Source organism: Bos taurus, chromosome 16 (assembly GCF_002263795.3).
Source record: "Bos taurus isolate L1 Dominette 01449 registration number 42190680 breed Hereford chromosome 16, ARS-UCD2.0, whole genome shotgun sequence".
NCBI lineage: Eukaryota > Metazoa > Chordata > Mammalia > Artiodactyla > Bovidae > Bos > Bos taurus.
Genome location: NC_037343.1, coordinates 38,627,870 through 38,648,669, shown reverse-complemented (window position 1 = coordinate 38,648,669; position 20,800 = coordinate 38,627,870). Strand labels below are relative to the sequence as shown.

General features: G+C 40.6%; 1 protein-coding gene and 1 non-coding gene across 2 annotated transcripts in view; both read right to left on the bottom strand.

Annotated features, from left to right (window-relative positions):
- Positions 1-490: 490 nt before the first annotated feature.
- On the bottom strand, positions 491-563 carry TRNAE-UUC (transfer RNA glutamic acid (anticodon UUC)). The gene has a single exon. It is a non-coding gene; the product is annotated as a tRNA-Glu (tRNA).
- A 1,775-nt stretch (positions 564-2,338) lies between these two features.
- MROH9 (maestro heat like repeat family member 9) overlaps positions 2,339-20,800 on the bottom strand; it is a 150,504-nt gene continuing 132,042 nt past the window's right edge. Inside the window, exon 21 of the mRNA XM_059875703.1 lies at positions 2,339-2,422. Within this exon, the coding sequence (XP_059731686.1) occupies positions 2,367-2,422 (56 nt within the window). The 3' untranslated portion in view covers positions 2,339-2,366. The remainder of the gene's footprint in view (positions 2,423-20,800) is intronic.

Here is a 20,800-nt window from a genome sequence, read left to right as displayed (position 1 = left end):
TATAAATGTATTTGTATTTATATTTATACATACATACATATATATATATATATATATATATGTCGGAGAAGGCAATGGCACCCCACTCCAGTACTCTTGCCTGGAAAATCCCACGGACGGAGGAGCCTGGTGGGCTGCCATCCATGGGGTCGCTGAGGGTCGGATATGACTGAGCGACTTCACTTTCACTTTTCACTTTCACGCATTAGAGAAGGAAATGGCAATCCACTCCAGTGTTCTTGCCTGGAGAATCCCAGGGACGGGGGAACTTGGTGGGCTGCCGTCTATGGGGTCGCACAGAGTCGGACACGACTGAAGTGACTTAGCATAGCATATATATATATATATATATATATATGTATGTATGTATAAATCTGGCATGTAGTTAGCAATATGGTAAATGTGCATTGTAAGTAAGAAGAAACCACTTTTTAATTTTATTTTTATTAAAAAAAATTTTTACTGTGCTGCATGATATGCAAGATCTTAATTCCCTGACCAGGGATCAAACCTGTGTCCCCTGCAGTGAAAGTGCAGAGTCTTAACCACTGGACCACCAGGGAAGTCCCCAGAACAACTTTTTAAAATCATAGGTTTCCTAAATTTTCTAGGCTGCAATTCAATTCACATGATTTTATCTCCTCTCGTTTTGTATAGAGCTCTTTTTAGTTTTTAATGCTACACAAACTATAGTGATCACAGATACCTTCCTGAGGAAGCAGTACTGTCTGTATAACCTTATTTTGTCTAAGGGTGTGCACATCACACCTAGTTCTGTCTTGGCCTCTGATGCTATTGTCTCTCTCCACAAGGTAAAAAAGGCTACTCTTCCCCCTTTCTGCCCTTTATAGGAGTGTATTTCATCTGTGGTGTACCCATTAACTAGCCCATCCTCTCTCCCTGGCACCTCAGCCTAGTTTTTGGTTGCTGCAGTTTTCTGCAAAGCCCTCTCATCTTCAGAATCCCAAATGCCCAGGCCCTGGTTGGAGTGGCCACTCCCTGCATCATCGCCCCTATTTTCCACACTCTTTTATGTGGTTTCCTTCAGGATCTCTGGAGTGGGGCTGGTGAGAGAGAACATTAGGAATAACAATTTAGCTTAGAAGAGTGTGGCACCCCAAAAATGTGTCCCTAGTGAATCATAAGATTACTGTTAATTCCTGGCCACACTGCCTACACACTCTATTTGACTATTCTTCTCCTGAATCCTGTAGTTTCAAGGTTCTAGGTGATAGTTTAAAAGTGAGTGTTTCCATGAAAGGAATGACAATGATTTCCTGAAGGAATGTTGGTGCTGAGTACCTAGACCCTACTAGCTCTCTCTCTTTTCTCTGTTCTTTGTTTTGTACAGTCCCCATAACTGCATGCTGCTGCTGCTGCTGCTGCTAAGTCACTTCAGTCGTGTCCAACTCTGTGTGACCCCATAGACGGCAGCCCACCAGGCTCCACTGTCCCTGGGATTCTCCAGGCAAGAACACTGGAGTGGGTTGCCAGTTCCTTCTCCAATGCAGGAAAGTGAAAAGTGAAAGGGAAGTCACTCAGTTGTGTCCGGCTCTTCACAACCCCATGGACTGCAGCCCACCAGGCTCCTCTGTACATGGGATTTTCCAGGCAAGAGTGCTAAAGTGGGGTGCCATTGCCTTCTCTGCCATAACTGCATAGAAAGATGTGTTTATAAGCTTGTAAAGAGGTGTTCATTTTGTAGTACCTGGGGAATTCAATGCCTCCTTTCCTCACATGAACTCTAGAGCTGAGGTTGAGAAACTTTTTTCTGCAAAAGGCCAGATATTAGATACTTTTCCTTTGTAGTCCATACAGTCTCTGTTGCAATGATTCCACTCTGTGCTGTCGTGTAAAAACAGCCATAGAAAATTGATGGGCATGGGTGTGTTCTCAGAAAACTTACTTACAGACACTGATATGTGAAATTCATATAATTTTTCTGTGTTATGAAACATTATTTGATTTTCTTCCAACTATTTCAAAATGTAAAAGTGACTCTTGGCTTGCAAGTTGTACAAAACAAATGGGACGAGACTTAGCTAGGTCTATCTCTGCATCACCGACTCGAAGGACAAGAGTTTGGGTGAACTCCGGGAGTTGGTGATGGACAGGGAGGCCTGGTGTGCTGCGGTTCATGGCGTCGCAAAGAGCCAGACACTACTGAGCGACTGAACTGAACTGAACTGAACTGATCCCTGCTTTAGAGAAATAGCCCTATTCTAGTGAACCATTGCTCAGTGTATTATGGGTCTTCTGTGAAGTGAAGGTACTAAAATGCTTCAAAGTATGAGCATGTAGTTGTGTTTTTAAGAAATTTCCTAGGGAAGAAAGTTTTGAAATAAATATGCCTTTACCAGTTCAGTTTAGCAATCCTGATATATTCTAATGTAGTGGGTGTTCATCGCACTCCTGCTTGCCTCTGAAATGAGAATAAGGTAGAATTACTCTTCAACTAATGGAGGTATGGCTGGGAATGTCACCCATTCTCTGGGACAATAATTAAGTTATTAGTTCCATCTGTTTACTTATCTGCTTATCTGCAGAGATCATGAATCCCAAAAGGCTGCTACAATGGCCAAGAATGATGTAAAATGAAGGTAAAAAGTCCAACTGCTGGTGCTAAGTCACTTCAGTTGTGTCCGACTCTGTGCGACCCCATAGACAGCAGCCCACCATGCTCCCCCATCCCTGGGATTCTTCAGGCAAGAACACTGGAGTGGGTTGCCATTTCCTTCTCCAATGCATGACAATGAAAAGTGAAAGTGAAGTCTCAGTTGTATCCGACTCTTAGCGACCCCGTGGACTGCAGCCTACCAGGCTCCTCCATCCATGTGATTTTCCAGGCAAAAGTACTGGAGTGGGGTGCCATTGCCTTCTCCAAAAAAAGTCCAACTGAGTAAAGCCAAATCCAAGTCAAACATGTCCTTAACTAATATGTTCCCCTGTTTACATATTCCCTTCAAGATCAGTTGAATCCCAGAAACATCTTTGAATCCTTCTGTATAAGAGATCACTGATTCCTGACACTGCTGCTCTCCCACCAAAGCCACTGCCCACACTCTGACTGCAAAGAAATGCTCCCACACAGACACCCCTCAAGACTGGAATAGGTAGCTGTTTCACTAATTCATAGAGACAGAAAAAGTTAAACAAAATGAGAAGATGGAAGAATATATTTCAAGTGAAAGAGTAAGAAAAACCCCTGAAAGAAAACCTAATGGAACAGGGATAGTTTATCTCTGCTGAAAGAGAAAACCTTATAATCTAGGATACTTTACCCAGTAAGTTTATCACTGAGAATTGAAGGAAAGATAAATAATACAGTAATACCAGCTGTTAGTATTGGAAGTTAAAGTAGTAAAAATACAGCTGTAATTAGAATGGATCAAACGGTCGTGGTATTTGATGCTGAGATATGGCTGGTGGTTTTATATCAATAATTCTAGTAATAAAACTGATTGCACCTAAAACTGATGAGACAACTGCTAAATGTAGTGAAAAGTTAGTCAAATCTATCGAAGGTCCTTCAAGAGTTAAATTACTGGTTAAGGACAGTTTTTCCTCCTCCAAGGGATCTTTCCATCCTAGGAATCAAACCCTTGTCTCCTGCAATAGTAGACAGATTATTTACCACTGAGCCATCCAGGAATCCCTAAGAGTGATGATGGGAGAAGTAGAGCTTACATTGTTTATAGGAGATGCTATATCAGGATCTCTAATTACTAATGGTGTATACTAATCAACTGCCAAAGCTCCTGATCATAATAGATATTACTATAAAAAGACTATTAGAATATGGCCAGTTGATAAATAGGGCAGATTTCTTTAGTTGTGTTTGGTTAAACCTTACTCAGTACTCTAACTGTAATTGATATTACAGCAATAATTGATATATCTAGATTTGTTGTTGTTTTTGTTCAGTTGCTAAGTCATGTCTGACTCTTTGCAACCCCATGAACTGCAGCACACCTGGCTTCCGCATCCTTCACTATCTCCCAGAGTTTGCTCAAATTCATATTCATTGAGTCGGTGATGCCGTCCAACTATCTCATTCTCTGTCACCCCCTTCTCCTGCCTTCAATATTTCCCAAGATCAGGGTCTTTTCCATGAATCATCTCTGAATTTGATATAAAATTGATCTAAGTGTAAGTTTTTATCATGTTGAAGATTAAGCCTGATATTAATGGAATGAATACCTTGTGTAACTTCTAGTACTCAAAAGTGGAATGGGGAATGTCAAAGTTTTATAATAAGGGCTACTATCATAATAAAAAATGTTGGATTAAAAATTTTAGTAGTTGTTCATTGATGAGAATATATTGATTTAATACCGATAGCCGTTATGGGAACCATAGATGCAGTGGCTTGTGTTATGACATATTTAGTGGACACTGATGGGTATCAAGATGGCAGAAGAGTAGGAAGTGGAAAAGTTTACCTTCTACAAGTGGAATTATTCACACAGAACAGTTACTGAACACCAACAGAAGACCTTAGACTTCTGAAAAGACAAGAAAACCTCCATATAACCGAATAGGACAAAAGGAAAAAAAAAGAAGGAACTGGATGGGGCCTGCACCTCAGGGAGGGAGCTATGAAGGAGGAAATGTTCTTGCACCCAAGAAAGTCTCCTCACTGGTGGGGAGATTAGACTAGACTGAGAGGGAGCTTTGGAGCCTTGGAGGAGAGCACGGCAGCCAGATCGTGGAAGGCAAATGAAGGGTAACCTGCACAGAAGGTCAGCATTGCAGCCCTCTGCTCCCCAGCCAGAGATATTTATCTGTCGGCAGGGGTAGGGGCTGGGTGCTGAAGCTCAGGCTTCAGAGGTCAGACCCAGGGAGAGGACCAGGACTGACTGTGTGGAAACAGCCTGAAGAGGCTGGGCTGTGGCAACTGAGTGTATACTCAGAACCCCGGACTTGCCAAGGTGCAAGGCACCATTAATTCGGAGCACGTGAGGAGAGGGGTGAGACCACCAGAAGATCCTTTTTCCTTGTGAGTGCTCCTGGGCAACAAGATACTACCTACAGAAACTCTGGAGGCAGGCTTGAGTCAGTGCTGCCATTGTGAGCTCCAGATGTAGGCACTGGCTGCCACTACAGATGGCCCTGCCCTTGCTGTCCTGGGAGGGCACAGAGAGCACCAGCACTTAGGAAATCTGGGAGTAGGCTCCAGGCACTGCCCTCTTTGTCTGGGGGTGGGTGGGTGAAGATAATCCCTGTCCCTAGGAAATCCATGATCAGGTACCAGGCCCTGCCCCTACTCTTCCAGGAGGACATGGAGAGTGCCAGCCCTAGGGAAACTGTGAACAGGTGCTGGGCTATGCCCCTGCTATTGTAGAAGTGTGCAAAGGCCACTGTACCTACACATCTCATATCAAGGGGATCATGGCCAACACATGGAGGAAGGAGACAGCAAACATCCAAAGTAAAAGCAGCTCCTTGGTTTTGGAAAAGAGGGTGAAGTAGAAGGACTTGAGTTCACCTTCTCTTGAGAAAACACCAAAATCACAACTAACTGCTAAACAATCATCAATTGTTTAGACTGGAACCTACTGACCAAGATATTTTACATTCAAAGTCAAAGAAAAAGACACAGTGAGATGGCAGGAGGGGGAACTTTCATGACATAAATCCTATATCTGACAAGTGGATAACACATAAACTGGAAAATAATTATATCACAGAAGTTCTCCCACAAGAATGAGCCCTGAACCCCACACTAGGCTCTCCAGCCTGAGGGTCTGGCATTAGAAGAAGAAATACCCAAAACATTTGACTTGAAAGACCAGTGGGGCTTGAGTGCAGGAGCTCCATAGGTCTGAGGAAACGAAGATGCCATTCTTGGAGGGTGTACATAAGGTTTCACATGCACTGGGACCCAGCACAAAGCAGAAAATCCATAGGAGCCAGGACTGGACTTCCTTATGAATCTTGGAGGATCTTCAGAGGGAGGAAGGTGTCAGCTGCTTCTCACTGAGGTGGCAAGAACACTGGTGGCAGAGGTCCTAGAGGATATTGATCAACATGAGGTCTTCCTGAGGTCAGCATTTTGTCATCAAGACCTTGCTCTACCCAAGAGCATATAGGCGCCAGAGCGAGAACGCCTCAGGCCAAAAACCCAGCAGGATAGAAACACAGACCTACCCCTCAGCAGACAGGGTGCCTCAAACCAAACTAGGCTCACAGTCACCTATAAACACACCCTTGACATGGTCCTGCCCACCAGAGAGACAAGACCCAGTTAGTAGAAGGAAAGAAGTCATAAAGATCAGAGCAGAAATAAATAAAATAGAGACCAAGAAAATAATAGCAAAGATCAATGAAACTGAATACTGATTCTTTGAGAAGATAAACAAAATTGATAAACCTTTAGCCAGATGAGCCAAAAAAAGAGAGGACTCAAACCAAAAAAAGAGAGGACTCAAATAAAATTAGCAATCAAAAAGAAGTTACAACTGACACCACAGAAATAAAAAGGATCATAGAGACTGCTACAAGCAGCTGTATGCCAATAAACTGGACAACCCAGAAGTAATGGACAGATTCTTAGAAAGGTACAACCTTCCAAGACTGAACCAGGAAGAAATAGAAAATATGAACAAGCCAATCACAAGTACTGAAATTGAAAGTGTAATTTAAAAACTTCCAACAAACGTCAAACCAGATGTCAGAAGTCAAAACCAGATGGCTTCGCAGATGAATTCTATCAAACATTTAGAGAAGAGTTAACACTTATCCATCTGAAACTCTTCCAAAACATTGCAGAGAAAGGAACACTCCCAAGTTCATTCTATGAGGCCACCATCACCTTGACAGGAAAACCTGGTAAAGATACCATTAAAAAAGACAATTACAGGCCAATGTCACTGATGAACATAGACGCAAAATTCCTCAACTTAATACCAGCAAACCAAATCTGACGATAGTTTAAAAGGATCCTACACCATGATCAAATGGGATTTATCCTAAGGATGCAAGAGTTCTTCAATATATGCAAATCAATCAATGTGATACTCCATGTAAGCAAATTGAAGAATAAAAAACACGATGAACGTGAAGTCAGTTGTGTCCAACTCTTTGAGACCCCATGGACTGTAGCCTACCAGGCTCCTCTGTCCATGGAATTTTCCAGGCAGTAGTACTGGAGTGGATTGCCATTTCCTTCTCCAAGGGATCTTCCCAACCCAGGGATCGAACCTGGGTCTCCTGCAATGTAGACAGATGCTTTACCATTTGAGCCACCAGGGAAGTATAAAAAAACACCATACACAATAACAAATTTAAAATGGATTAAAGATCTAAATGTAAGACAGGACACTATAAAACTCATAGAGGAAAGCATAGGAAAAACATTCTTTGACATAATTACAGCAAGATTTTATTTGACCAATTCCTATTGTAAATAGTGTTGCAATGAACATTGGGTACATAGCCAGGACATGGAAGCAATCTAAATGTCCATCAACAGATGAACAGATAAATAAGGTGTGGTACATATACAAAATGGAATAAAACTCAGCCATAAAAAGGAACAAAACTGGGTCATTTGTAGATATGCGGATGGATTTAGAGTCTGCTAATCACTGCAGATGCTGATTGCAGCCATGAAATTAAAAGACGCTTACTCCTTGGAAGGAAAGTTATGACCAACCTAGATAGCATATTCAAAAGCAGAGACATTACTTTGCCAACAAAGGTCCGTCTAGTCAAGGCTATGGTTTTTCCAGTAGTCATGTATGGATGTGAGAGTTGGACTGTGAAGAAAGCTGAACACAGAAGAATTGATGCTTTTGAACTGTAGTGTTGGAGAAGACTCTTGAGAGTCCCTGGACTGCAAGGAGATCCAACCAGTCCATTCTGAAGGAGATTAGTCCTGGGTGTTCATTGGAAGGACTGATGCTGAAGCTGAAACTCCAGTACTCTGGCCACCGCATGCAAAGAGTTGACTCATTGGAAAAGACCCTGATGCTGGGATTGGGGGCAGGAGGAGAAGGGGACGACAGAGGATGAGATGGTTGGATGGCATCACTGACTCCATGGATGTGAGTCTGAGTGAACTCCGGGAGTTGGTGATGGACAGGGAGGCCTGGCATGCTGTGATTCATGGGGTCGCAAGGAGTCAGACATGACTGAGCAACTAAACTGAACTGAACTGAACTGATACAGAGTGAAGTAAGTCAAAAAAATATTGTATATTAGCACATATACAATGCAAAGAAATAGAAGAAAACAATAGGATGGGAAAGACTAGAGGCCTCTTCAAGAAAATTAGAGATACCAAGGGAACATTTCATGCAAAGATGGGCACAATAAAGGACAGAAATGGCAAGGACCTAACAGAAACAAAAGAGATTAAGAAGAGGTGGCAAGAATACACAGAAGAATTGTACAAAGAAGGTATAAATGACCCAGATAACCATGATGGTATGATCACTCACCTAGAGCCAGACATCCTGGAGTGTGAGATCAAGCAGGCCTTAGGGAACATCACTATGAACAAAAAAACTACTGAAGGTGATGGAATTCCAACTGAGCTATTTCAAATCCTAAAAGAGGATGCTGTTAAAGTGCTGAACTCAATATTCCAGCAAATTTGGAAAACTCAGCAGTGGCTGCAGGACTGGAAAAGGTCAGTTTTCATTCCAATCCCACAGAAGGGCAATGTCAAAGAATGTTCAAACTACTGCACAATTGCATTAGTTTCACATGCTAGTAAGGTAGTACTCAAAATCCTCTAAGCTAGGCTTCAACAGTATGTGGATGAAGAACTTTCAGATGTAGGTTTAAATCTATTAAAGAATTAAAAAAATTTTAGTCCATGAAATTTAATTTTTTGAAACATTTTAGTGTTTTAAAATCTCATTTAATTGGGAGTTAGGTTAGAGCATGGTTGGTTGAGATTATATATAATTGGAGGATATATGCTATAAATTATGAGACAATTAAAATTATGTAGGCTTTGTATGAATTGTTGTGAGGCTTCCTAGGTGGCTCCATGGTAAATAATCCACCTGCCAATGTAGGAGACACAGGAGATGTGGGTTGCAAGAGTCTGACATGACTTAGCAACTAAACCACCACCACCACTTTCAAAAGCAGAACATTCTTATGAAAACTTTTGTAAGCCAGTGGTTTAAAAGGAAGAAGCAATTGATAGTGGATGCTCCAGATGTAATAAATAGAGATGAAGCACAAATGCTTATAGACACAGTTGAAAGGTGTGGTGGCTTAATGCTATGCTGAATGTAGTATCCAGGGAAGGAGCTCGGTGGGGCCATTCTCCCTCTCAGGGCATATGCTGCCTCTATAAGGATTCCTGCAAAACAAACATTGAATGCAATTTTTACTTTTCACTTTTTTTCATAAAAGTGAAAATCTTCTTTGTATTTCTTTTAGATAGTGAAAGCAGGTAACAATGTAGGTCTTCTGTAAAGGTAAAGTGGCATAAAACAAAATTTTGAAAAGTGGGTAGGGGCGTACCTGTATAACATGTATAGGTAAAGGTCTATGAGGGTTAAGAGGGTTTGTTAAAATAATTTTGTTTGATGATAATAAGTATACGAGTTCATAATTACATTTTTATGTCCTACAAGTATTGGCTAATTAACCCCTTTTGGTTTTGATGTTGGTTAGGGTTATAAGCTCAGTTACAATTTGTTTGACTGTGTTAAGGCCTTTGATGGCCATTACTAAGTCATAGTATCCCCCATAATTAAAAAGATACCAAATGTATGACAGCACAACTATGTGGGAACATGGGATGATTAGTCACTAGTCCCCCAAGATGTCTTATTTAAGGGACTAGATGGACAGTTTTATTTGGAATGATCTTGAAGTAAGAACCAGATGTAAGCTGTAGTTTCCTATTAGAACCATCACACGATATGGGCCTGGAGAGAGAAGAGGGGCATATCCCAAGTGACTTTGGTTTCCCAGAGCTTGGTAATTAAGGAAAGAGAATGACTATGAGAAACATGGTGATGAGAATTGATGTAATGTATAATAGCATTTATTTAGGAAGAAAACTGTGAGTGGATATATACCATATACTTTACCTTGGGGAGTAATTACACATGAATGGATGAAAGAGCTAAAACTAAATTTAGCTAAGACTAAATATATAAACAAAATTTAACAAATAAAACAGCTAAATTTTTTTAATCAGAAAAATAATAAAACCAAAAAGTTCTAGAACTTAGGTAATAAAAGATTTCAGCTGGGAGCTAACAGATAGGTAAAATTGAAACAGGAGCCTGTGACAAAGTTTGGCTGTGACTTACGGAGTTTTTTGACCCTTGGACGCACTGTTGAGAAACATAGACTTGGAAGTTGTATGTAACCATACCTGCTGAATGGTTCCTCCACCTAGTATTCTTTTACAAAAGGGCAAGGTTGCTATTGCACACACTGTTAATATTACCCCAGAAGCAGGAAAATCAAAGGGTTGTGATGAAAGAACTAAATAAAAAAGAGTATATCTTGCATCTGAGTTCCCATCAGTTGCACAAGTTACAAGTAACCACAAGTCACCACAAGATAAGCCACAGGAAATACCACCGGCCTTCCATCTAGAGCAGGAGGTCTGAGGAATAAGAAGTATCATTTTTATGACTCATTAGAAGGAGATTCATTGTCTTGGTGGCTTTGATAAATTTGGGGGGCAGCTGGGAGAATAAGAGAGCCTTTTGGCCCTATTCCATCTCCCAGATCCTCTCACTTGGAACCAGGTTGATGTACAAGAGCCAAAAGGATTTCCTAAGATGGTTTTGGATCTGTGAGGAATAGGGGCATGAGTTTGACGTTCATACCAGAAAAGTTTAGACATTTCACTCATAGAGTCCACATACTGTACTTGAGAGAAATACGCCACCTGGGAACAAACCCAAAAGGCAATAGGAGACAAAACAGTAAGCTTCTTGGCTGCTGTTAACTGGATACTCATGTCTGCATTTTAAAGCAATAATTTTCAAAATTTAGTTTCCACTTAGGATTTTAAAACTTGAAAGGACATTAAGGATTAAAATTCTGAGTGGCCTCACTATGACATTTTGGGCAGGATGATGCTTCAATGTGAGGGATTATCTTAGTGACTGCAGTATATTTAGCTTGCCTGGTACCCAGTCGATAATGCCAGTAATACATCTCTGGCATTAGGGTAACAAAAAACCCTGTCCCCACACATTCCCAGATGCTTCTATGTGGAAGTACTGATGGCACTGAGAACGCTTATTTTATTTTTAGGCAAAAAATGATTAAAGATGTTAATTGTCTTATTCAAATCATAGCTGGCTAGTTCAACAAATATTTCATAGGTCTGACCATGTGTCAGTCACTGAGCCAGATGCTGATGATACAAAGATTTGTAAGACATAGACTACAGAGTCTAGCACAGGAGGCAGACATATAAATAGTTGATTTCACTATTATACATATGGGCTTCCCTGGTGGCTCAGATGGTGAAGAATTTAGGAGACCTGGGTTTGATCCCTGGGTCAAGTAGATTCCCTGGAGAAGGGAATGGCTACCCACTTCGGTATTCTTGCCTGGAAAATTCCATGGACAGAGGAGCCAGGCGTGCTACGGTCCATGGGATCACAAAGAGTTGGGCATGACTGAACAACTTTCATTATACACTCACACACACACACACACACACACTCACACTCACACACATATATTGCCAGTGTGCTGAGACAGATGACATACTAAATTGGCAAAATTTGGCAAAACAACAAATAGATAAAGTTTGTCAAGCTGGTTGGATTTTATAACCATGGAGAATGCACACAGTACCTTTTATTTGTATCTTAAATTATATTCATATGCATTTTTCATACATTAATCTAGTAAATGAGTGCCTACTATATGTGCAGTAATGTTCTAAGCATTAGTGATTCATTTCCTCATGTAGCTTATATCTGAGTGATCTCTTCTGTTGTGACTATTTCAGTTCTACTCCGAAATGACTGACAATAGCGGTATATTTCTAAAACTTAGGATCCTATCAGTTCAGTTCAGTTCAGTCACTCAGTCGTGTCCAACTCTTTGCGACCCCATGAATTGCAGCATGCCAGGCCTCCCTGTCCATTACCAACTCCCGGAGTTCACTCAGACTCACGTCCATCGAGTCAGTGATGCCATCCAGTCATCTCATCCTCTGTCATCCCCTTCTCCTCCTGCCCCCAATCTCTCTCAGCATCAGAGTCTTTTCCAATGAGTCAACTCTTCGCATGAGGTGGCCAAAGTACTGGAGTTTCAGCTTCAGCATCATTCCCTCCAAAGAAATCCCAGGGCTGATCTCCTTCAGAATGGACTGGTTGGATCTCCTTGCAGTCCAAGGGACTCTCAAGAGTCTTCTCCAACACCACAGTTCAAAAGCTTCAATTCTTCAGCACTCAGCTTTCTTCACAGTCCAACTCTGACATCCATACATGACCATTGGAAAAACCATAGCCTTGACTAGACGGACCTTTGTTGGCAAAGTCATGTCTCTGCTTTTCAATATGCTATCTAGGTTGGTCATAACTTTTTTTCCAAGGAGTAAGCATCTTTTAATTCCATCTTAGTTATCCAAATTTCAGTTCAGTTGCTCAGTTGTGTCCAACTCTTTGCAACCCCATGGACCGCAGCATGCCAGGCTTCCCTGTCCATCACCAACTCCCGGAGTTTACCCAAACTCATGTCCATTGAATTGATGCCATCCAGCCATCTCATCCTCTGTCGTCCCCTTCTCCTCCTGCCCTCAATCCTTCCCAGCATCAAGGTCTTTTCAAATGAGTCAGCTTTTCACATCAGGTGGCTAAAGTATTGGAGTTTCAGCTTCAACATCAGTCCTTCCAATGAACACTCAGGACTGATCTCCTTTAGGATGGACGGGTTGGATCTCCTTGCTGTCCAAGGAACTCTCAAGAGTCTTCTCCAACACCACAGTTCAAAAGCATCAATTCTTTGGTGCTCAGCTTTCTTCACAGTCACTGATGCAATGAACATAAACTTAGGCAAACTTTGGGAAATGGTGAGGGGCAGGGAGGCCTGGCTTGCTGCAGTCCATGGGGTCACAAAGAGTTGGACATAACTTGGCGACTGAACAACAACAGACTCACTACTAAGAATTTTAGTTTCTTAAACATCCTTTAACTTTTAATCAGACTACCACAATAGGAAAGCTGGAAAGTGGAAAAAAAAAGTATTTGAAAGAAGAAGTATCATTTATTCAGTTATGTTGAGGGTACCATTCTCATCTCTATTTGAAGGAAAAAATCTCTTTCATTGAAGTGCCTTTGTGTCACTGCAAATCAGAATGGTAGGAGATGTTTCCAGGACTACACAAATAGAAAGGAGCAATGGTGATAGTGCCAACAAAACCTTCCCATAGATATAGAATATGGTGAAAAGCTACCAACAAGATGGTGGTTGAACAAGGAGGATCAAGGCTTGCTGGATTTCAAAGGCAGAAGCTGTACCTCTATATCTATAGAAGAGTTCTGACACATAAAATGCAGAATGTCTTGAATGCAGTTAGTGAGAATACGAAGCAAAGATTGAGGGATGAGGATGTAGAAATGGGAACCTGAGGAGTGGAATAAATGAAATAGTGAACTTCCCTCATAGCTCAATTTGTAAAAACTCTGCCTGTAGTGCAGGAGATCTGGGTTCGATTCCTGGGTCGGGAAGATCCCCTGGAAAAGGAAATGGCAACGCACTCCAGTATTCTTGCCTGGAGAATCCCATGGACAGGGGATCTACAGTCCATGGGATTGCAAGAGTTGGACATGACTTAGCGACTAACCAACCCCCATAGCCTCTTAAGAAAGAAGTGAATGAAGTCACTCAGTCATGTCCAAAAAAGAAAGAAGAAACCTATATATATATTTTAATAGTTAAAAGACTTTTTATTTATTTATTTTTGGCTGCACTAGATCTTAGCTGCTGCATGCAGGCTCTCTAGTTGCAGCAAGCAGAGGCTATCTCTAGTTGTGGTGCATAGACTTCTCATTGTGATGTCTTCTCTTGCTGTGGAGCACGTGCTCTGTAGACTGCGGGCTTCAGTAGTTGTGGTGCATGGGCTTACTTGCCCTGCAGCATGTGGAATCTTTCTGGACCAGGTATTGAACTCATGTCCACTGCATTAGCAGGCAGATTCTTAACCACTAGAACACTAGGGAAGTCCAGACCTCCATACTTTAATAGGATATGGTTTTATTTTAAAGCTCCTAAAAGCAAAATGAATAAAATACAAAACTATGTCTTAAAACATGAATACCATATTTTGTTTTATCTCTATGCTTGACTGCAGATTAGAAATAATCTCATGAACTCCTTTTTCCCCTCTCTCCTATAAACACAGAATGCCTGAGTTTTGGAGTAAAATTTATTCTAAATCAAATAGATCGGTGGTAAGAAAGGGAATAGAAGCAAATGTTCATGGGGCAGGAACATGGAGTTGAATGGTTTATGGTGATAGCTTCTACTTTTCTTCAACACAAGGAGCAGAATCATGAGTTTGTTTATTTGTTTTTTTTTACTAGTTTATTTATTTTACTCACTAGTTTGTTTCAGTTGGTTCAGTTCAGTTCAGTCACTCAGTCGTGTCCGACTTTTCGTGACCCCATGAATCGCAGCACACCAGGCCTCCCTGTCCATCACCAACTCCCGGAGTTCACTCAGACTCACATCCATCGAGTCAGTGATGCCATCCAACCATCTCATCCTCTGTCGTCCCCTTCTCCTCCTGCCCCCAATCCGTCCCAGCATCAGAGTCTTTTCCAATGAGTCAACTCTTCGCATGAGGTGGCCAAAGCATTGGAGTTTCAGCTTTAGCATTAGTCCTTCCAAAGAACACCCAGGGCTGATCTCCTTCAGAATGGACTGGTTGGATCTCCGTGCAGTCCAAGGGACTCTCAAGAGTCTTCTCCAACACCACAGTTCAAAAGCATCAATTCTTCGGTGCTCAGCCTTCTTCACAGTTCAACTCTCACATCCATACACGACCACAGGAAAAACCAAAGCCTTGACTAGACGGACTTTTGTTGGCAAAGTAATGTCTGTGCTTTTGAATATGCTATCTAGGTTGGTCATAACTTTCCTTCCAAGGAGTAAGCGTCTTTTAATTTCATGACTGGAGTCACCATCTGCAGTGATTTTGGAGCCCAGAAAAAATAAAGTCTGACACTGTTTCCACTGTTTCCCCATCTATTTCCCATGAAGTGATGGGACCGGATGCCATGATTTTCATTTTCTGAATGTTGAGCTTTAAGCCAACTTTTCCACTCCCCACTTTCACTTTCATCTAGAGGCCTTTGAGTTCCTCTTCACTTTCTGCCATAAGGGTGGTGTCATCTGCATATACGAGGTTATTGATATTTCTCCCGGCAATCTTGATTCCAGCTTGTGTTTCTTCCAGTCCAGCGTTTCTCATGATGTACTCTGCATATAAGGTAAATAAGCAGGGTGATAATATACAGCCTTGACGTACTCTTTTTCCTATTTGGAACCAGTCTGTTGTTCCATGTCCAGTTCTAACTGTTGCTTCCTGACCTGCATACAGATTTCTCAACAGGCAGGTCAGGTGGTCTGGTATTCCCATCTCTTTCAGAATTTCCCCCAGTTTATTGTGATCCACACAGTCAAAGGCTTTGGCATAGTCAATAAAGCAGAAATAGATGTTTTTCTGGAACTCTCTTGCTTTTTTGATGATCCAGTGGATGTTGGCAATTTGATCTCTGGTTCCTCTGCCTTTCCTAAAACCAGCTTGGATAAATAAACTAGTTTGTTTATTTTTGCTTTATTTCCATTACTCTGGGAAGTGGGCCATAGAGGATCCTGCTATGATTTATGTCAGAGAGTGTTTTGCCTATGTTTTCCTCTAGGAGTTTTATAGTTTCTGGTCTTACACTTAAATCTCTGACCCATTTTGAGTTTATTTTTGTGCATGGTATTAGAAAGTGTTCTAGCTTCATTCTTTTAAAAGTGGTTGACCAGTTTTCCCAGAACCACTTGTTAAAGAGATTGTCTTTTCTCCATTGTATATTCTTGCCTCCTCTGTCAAAGATAAGGTGTCCATAGGTGCGTGGATTTATCTCTGGGCTTTCTACTTTGTTCCACTGATCTATGTTTCTGTCTTTGTGCCAGTGCCATACTGTCTTGATGACTGTTGCTTTGTAGTAGAGCTTGAAGTCAGGCAGGTTGATTCCTCCAGTTCCATTCCTCTTTCTCAAGATTGCTTTGGCTGTTCTAGTTTTTTTGTATTTCCATACAAATTGTGAAATTTTTGTTCTACTTCTCTGAAAAATACCATTGGTAGCTTGATAGGGATTGCATTGAATCTATAGATTGCTTTGGGTAGTATACTCATTTTCACTATATTGATTCTTCTGATCCATGAACATGGAATATTTCTCCGTCTATTTGTGTCCTCTTTGATTTCTTTTATCAGTGTTTTATAGTTTTCTATATATAGGTCTTTTGTTTCTTTAGGTAGATTTATACCTAAGTATTTTATTCTTTCCGTTGCAATGGTGAATGGAATTGTTTCCTTAATTTCTCTTTCTGTTTTCTCATTGTTAGTGTATAGGAATGTAAGGGATTTCTGTGTGTTAATTTTACATCCTGCAACTTTACTATATTCACTGATTAGCTCTAGTAATTTTCTGGTAGAGTCTTTAGGGTTTTCTATGTAGAAGATCATGTAATCTGCAAACAGTGAGAGTTTTACTTCTTCTTTTCCAATCTGGATTCCTTTTATTTCTTTTTCTACTCTGATTGCTGTGGCTAAAACTTCCAAAACTATGTTGAATAGTAGTGGTGAGACTGGGCATCCTTATCTTGTTCCTGACTTTAGGGGAAATGCTTTCAGTTTTTCACCATTGAGGATAATGTTTGCTGTGGTTTATCATATGTGGCTTTTACTATGTTGAGGTATGTTCCTACTCTGCCTGCTTTCTGGAGGGTTTTTATCATAAATGGATGTTGAATTTTGTCAAAGGTTTTCTCTGCATCTATTGAGGTAATCATATGGTTTTTTCTTTCAATTTGTTAGTACAGTGTATCACATTATATGATTTGCGAATATTGAAGAATCCTGCGTCCCTGGGATAAAGTCATTTGGTCATGATGTATGATCTTTTTAATACGTTGTTGGATTCTGTTTGCTAGAATTTTGTTAAGGATTTTTGCATCTATGTTCATCAGTGATATTGGCCTGCAGTTTCCTTTTTTTGTGGCATCTTTGTGTGATTTTGGTATTAGGATGATGGTGGCCTCATAGAATGAGTTTGGAAGTTTACCTTCCTCTGCAATTTTCTGGAAGAGTTTGAGTAGGATAGGTGTTAGCTCTTCTCTACATTTTTGGTAGACTTCAGCTGTGAAGTCATCTGGTCCTGGGCTTTTGTTTGTTAGAAGATTTCAGATTACAGTTTTGATGTCTGTGTTTGTGATGGGTCTGTTAAGATTTTCTATTTCTTTCTGGTTCAGTTTTGGAAAGTTATACTTTTCTAAGAGTTTGTCCATTTCTTCCAAGTTGTCCATTTTATTGGCATATAGTTGATGATAGTAGTCTCTTACGATCCTTTGTATTTTTGTGTTGTCTGTTGTAATTTCTCCATTTTCGTTTCTAACTTTTTGATTTGATTCTTCTCCGCACCCCCCCCCCCCCGCCTTTTTTTTTTTTTTGATGAGTCTGGCTAATGGTTTGTCTATTTTATTTTATTTATCTTCTCAAAGAACCAGCTTTTAGCTTTATTGATTTTGGCTATGGTCTCCTTTGTTTCTTTTACATTTATTTCTGCTCTAATTCTTATGATTCCTTTCCTTCTACTAACCCTGGGGTGCTTCATTTCTTCTTTTTCTGGTTGCTTTAGGTGTAGAGTTAGGTTATTTATTTGATTTCTCTCCTGTTTCTTGAGGTAGGCTTGTATTGCTAGAACCTTCACCTTAGCACTGCTTTTATTGAATCCCATAGGTTTGGGGTTGTTGTGTTTTCATTTTCATTTTCATTCATTTCTATGCATATTTTGATTTCTTTTTTGATTTCTTCTGTGATTTGTTGGTTATTCAGAAGTGTGCTGTTTAGCCTCCATATGTTTGTATTTTTAATAGTTTTTTTTTTTCTTGTAGATGATATGTAATCTTACTGCATTGTGATCAGAAAAGATGCTTGAGATGATTTGAATTTTTTTGAATTTGAAATCTACCAAGGCTAGATTTATGGTCCAGGATGTGATATATCCTGGAGAAGGGTCCATGGGCACTTGAGAAAAAGGTGAAATTCATTGTTTTAGGGTGAAATGTCCTATAGATATCAATTAGGTCTAACTGGTCCATTGTATCATTTAAAGTTTGTGTTTCCTTGCTAGTTTTCTGTTTAATTGATCTATCCATAGGTGTGAGTGGGGTATTAAAGTCTCCCACTATTATTGTGTTACTGTTAATCTCCTCTTTCATGCGTGTTAGCATTTGCCTTACATATTGTGGTGCTCCTATGTTGGGTGCATATATATTTATAATTGTTATATCTTATTCTTGGATTGATCCTTTGATCATTATGTAGTGTCCTTCTTTGTCTCTTTTCACAGCCTTTATTTTGAACTCTATTTTATCTGATATGAGTATTGCTACTCCTGCTTTCTTTTGGTCTCCATTTGTGTGAAATATCTTTTTCCAGCCCTTCACTTTCAGTCTGTATGTGTCCCTAGGTTTGAGGTGGGTCTCTTGTAGACTGCATATATAAGGGTCTTGTTTCTGTATCCATTCAACCAGTCTTTGTCTTTTGATTGGCATTCAACCCATTTACATTTAAGGTAATTATTGATAAGTATGATCCCATTGCCATTTACCTTGTTGTTTTGGGTTCGAGTTTATAAACCTTTCTGTGTTTCCTGTCTAGAGGAGATTCTTTAGCATTTGTTGAAGAGATGGTTTGGTGGTGTTGAATTCTCTGAACTTCTGCTTTTCTGTAAAGCTTTTGATTTCTCCTTCATATTTGAATGAGATCCTTTCTGGGTACAGTAATCTGGGTTGTAGGTTTTCTCTTTCATCACTTTAAGTATGTCCTGCCATTCCCTTCTGGCTTGAAGAGTTTCTATCGAAAGGTCAGCTGTTATCCTTATGGGGATCCCCTTGTGAGTTTGTTGTTTTTCTCTTGCTGTGCTTAATATTTGTTCTTTGTGTTTGATCTTTGTTTATTTGATTAGTATGTGTCTTGGGGTGTTTTGCCTCGGGTTTTTCCTGTTTGGGACTCTCTGGGTTTCTTGGACTTGAGTGGCTATTTCCTTCCGATTTAGGGAAGTTTTCAACTATTATCTCCTCAAGTATTTTCTCATGGCCTTTCTTTTTGCCTTCTTCTTCTGGGACTCCTATGATTCAAATGTTGGGGCGTTTAACATTGTCCCAGAGGTCTCTGAGGTTGTCCTCATTTCTTTCCATTTTTTTTTTCTTTTTTACTCTCTGCTTCATTTATTTCTACCATTCTATCTTCCACCTCACTTATCCTATCTTCTGCCTCAGTTATTCTACTGTTGGTCCCTCCAGAGTGCTTTTGATCTCAGTTATTGCATTATTCATTATTGATTGACTCTTTTTTTATTTCTTCTAGGTCCTTGTTAAACTTTTCTTGTATCTTTTCAATCCTTGTCTCCAGGCTATTTATCTGTAACTCCATTTTGTTTTCAAGATTTTGGATCATTTTTACTATCATTATTCTGAATTCTTTTTCAGGTAGACTCCCTGTCTCCTCCTCTTTTGTTTGGTTTGGTGGGCATTTATCATGTTCCTTTACCTGCTGAATATTTCTCTGCCTTTTCATCTTGTTTAGGTTGCTGTGTTTGGGGCAGCCTTTCTGTTTGCTGGGAGTTTATGGTTCCTCTTTACTGTGGAGGTTCCTCCCTGTGGGTGCAGTTGGATGAGTAGCCTGTCAAAGTTTCCAGAACGTTAGGGAAGCTTGTGTTGGTGTTCTGGTGGGTGGAGCTGTATCTCTTCTCTCTGGAGTGCAATGAAGTGTCCAGTAATGAGTTTTGAGGTGTCTGTGGGTTTGGTGTGACTTTTGGCCGCCTGTATTTTTGTGCTTAGGGTTATGTTCCTGTGTTGTTGGAGAATTAGCTTGGTATGTCTTGCTCTGCAAATTGTGGCTCTTGGGTGGAGCTTGGTTTCAGTGTAGGTGTGGAGGCTTTTGGATGAGCTCTTGTCGATTAATGTTCTCTGAAGTCAGGAGTTTTCCAGTGTTCTCAAGTTTTGGGTTTAAGCCTCCTGCCTCTGGCTTTCAGTTTTATTCTTACAGTAGCCTCAAGACTTCTCCATCCATACAGCACTGATGATAAAATATCTAGGTTAATGGTGAAAAGATTCTCCACAGTGGGGGACACTCAGAGAGGTTCACAGAGTTACATGGAGAAGAGAAGAGGGAGGAGGGAGATAGAGGTGACCAGGAGGAGAAGAGGGGGAATCAAAAGGGGCAAGAGCAATCTAGCCAGTAATCAATTCCCTATTTGGTCTCCATAGTCTGGAACACTCAGAGAGGTTCACAGAGTTCCATAGAGATGAGAAGAGGGAGGAAGGTGATAGAAGTGACCAGGAGGAGAGGAAGGGGAGTCAAAAGGAGAGAGACCAATCTAGCCTGTGATCAGTTCCCTATGTGTTCTCCACAACCCAGAACACCCAAAGAAATTCACAGAGTTAAGTAGAGAAGAGAATGGGGAGGGAGGAGATAGAGGTGACCTGGGGGAGAAAAAGGAGGGTCAAAAGAGGAACGAGCAATCAAGCCAGTAATCACACTCCTAAGTAAAAATGGGTACTGAAAATT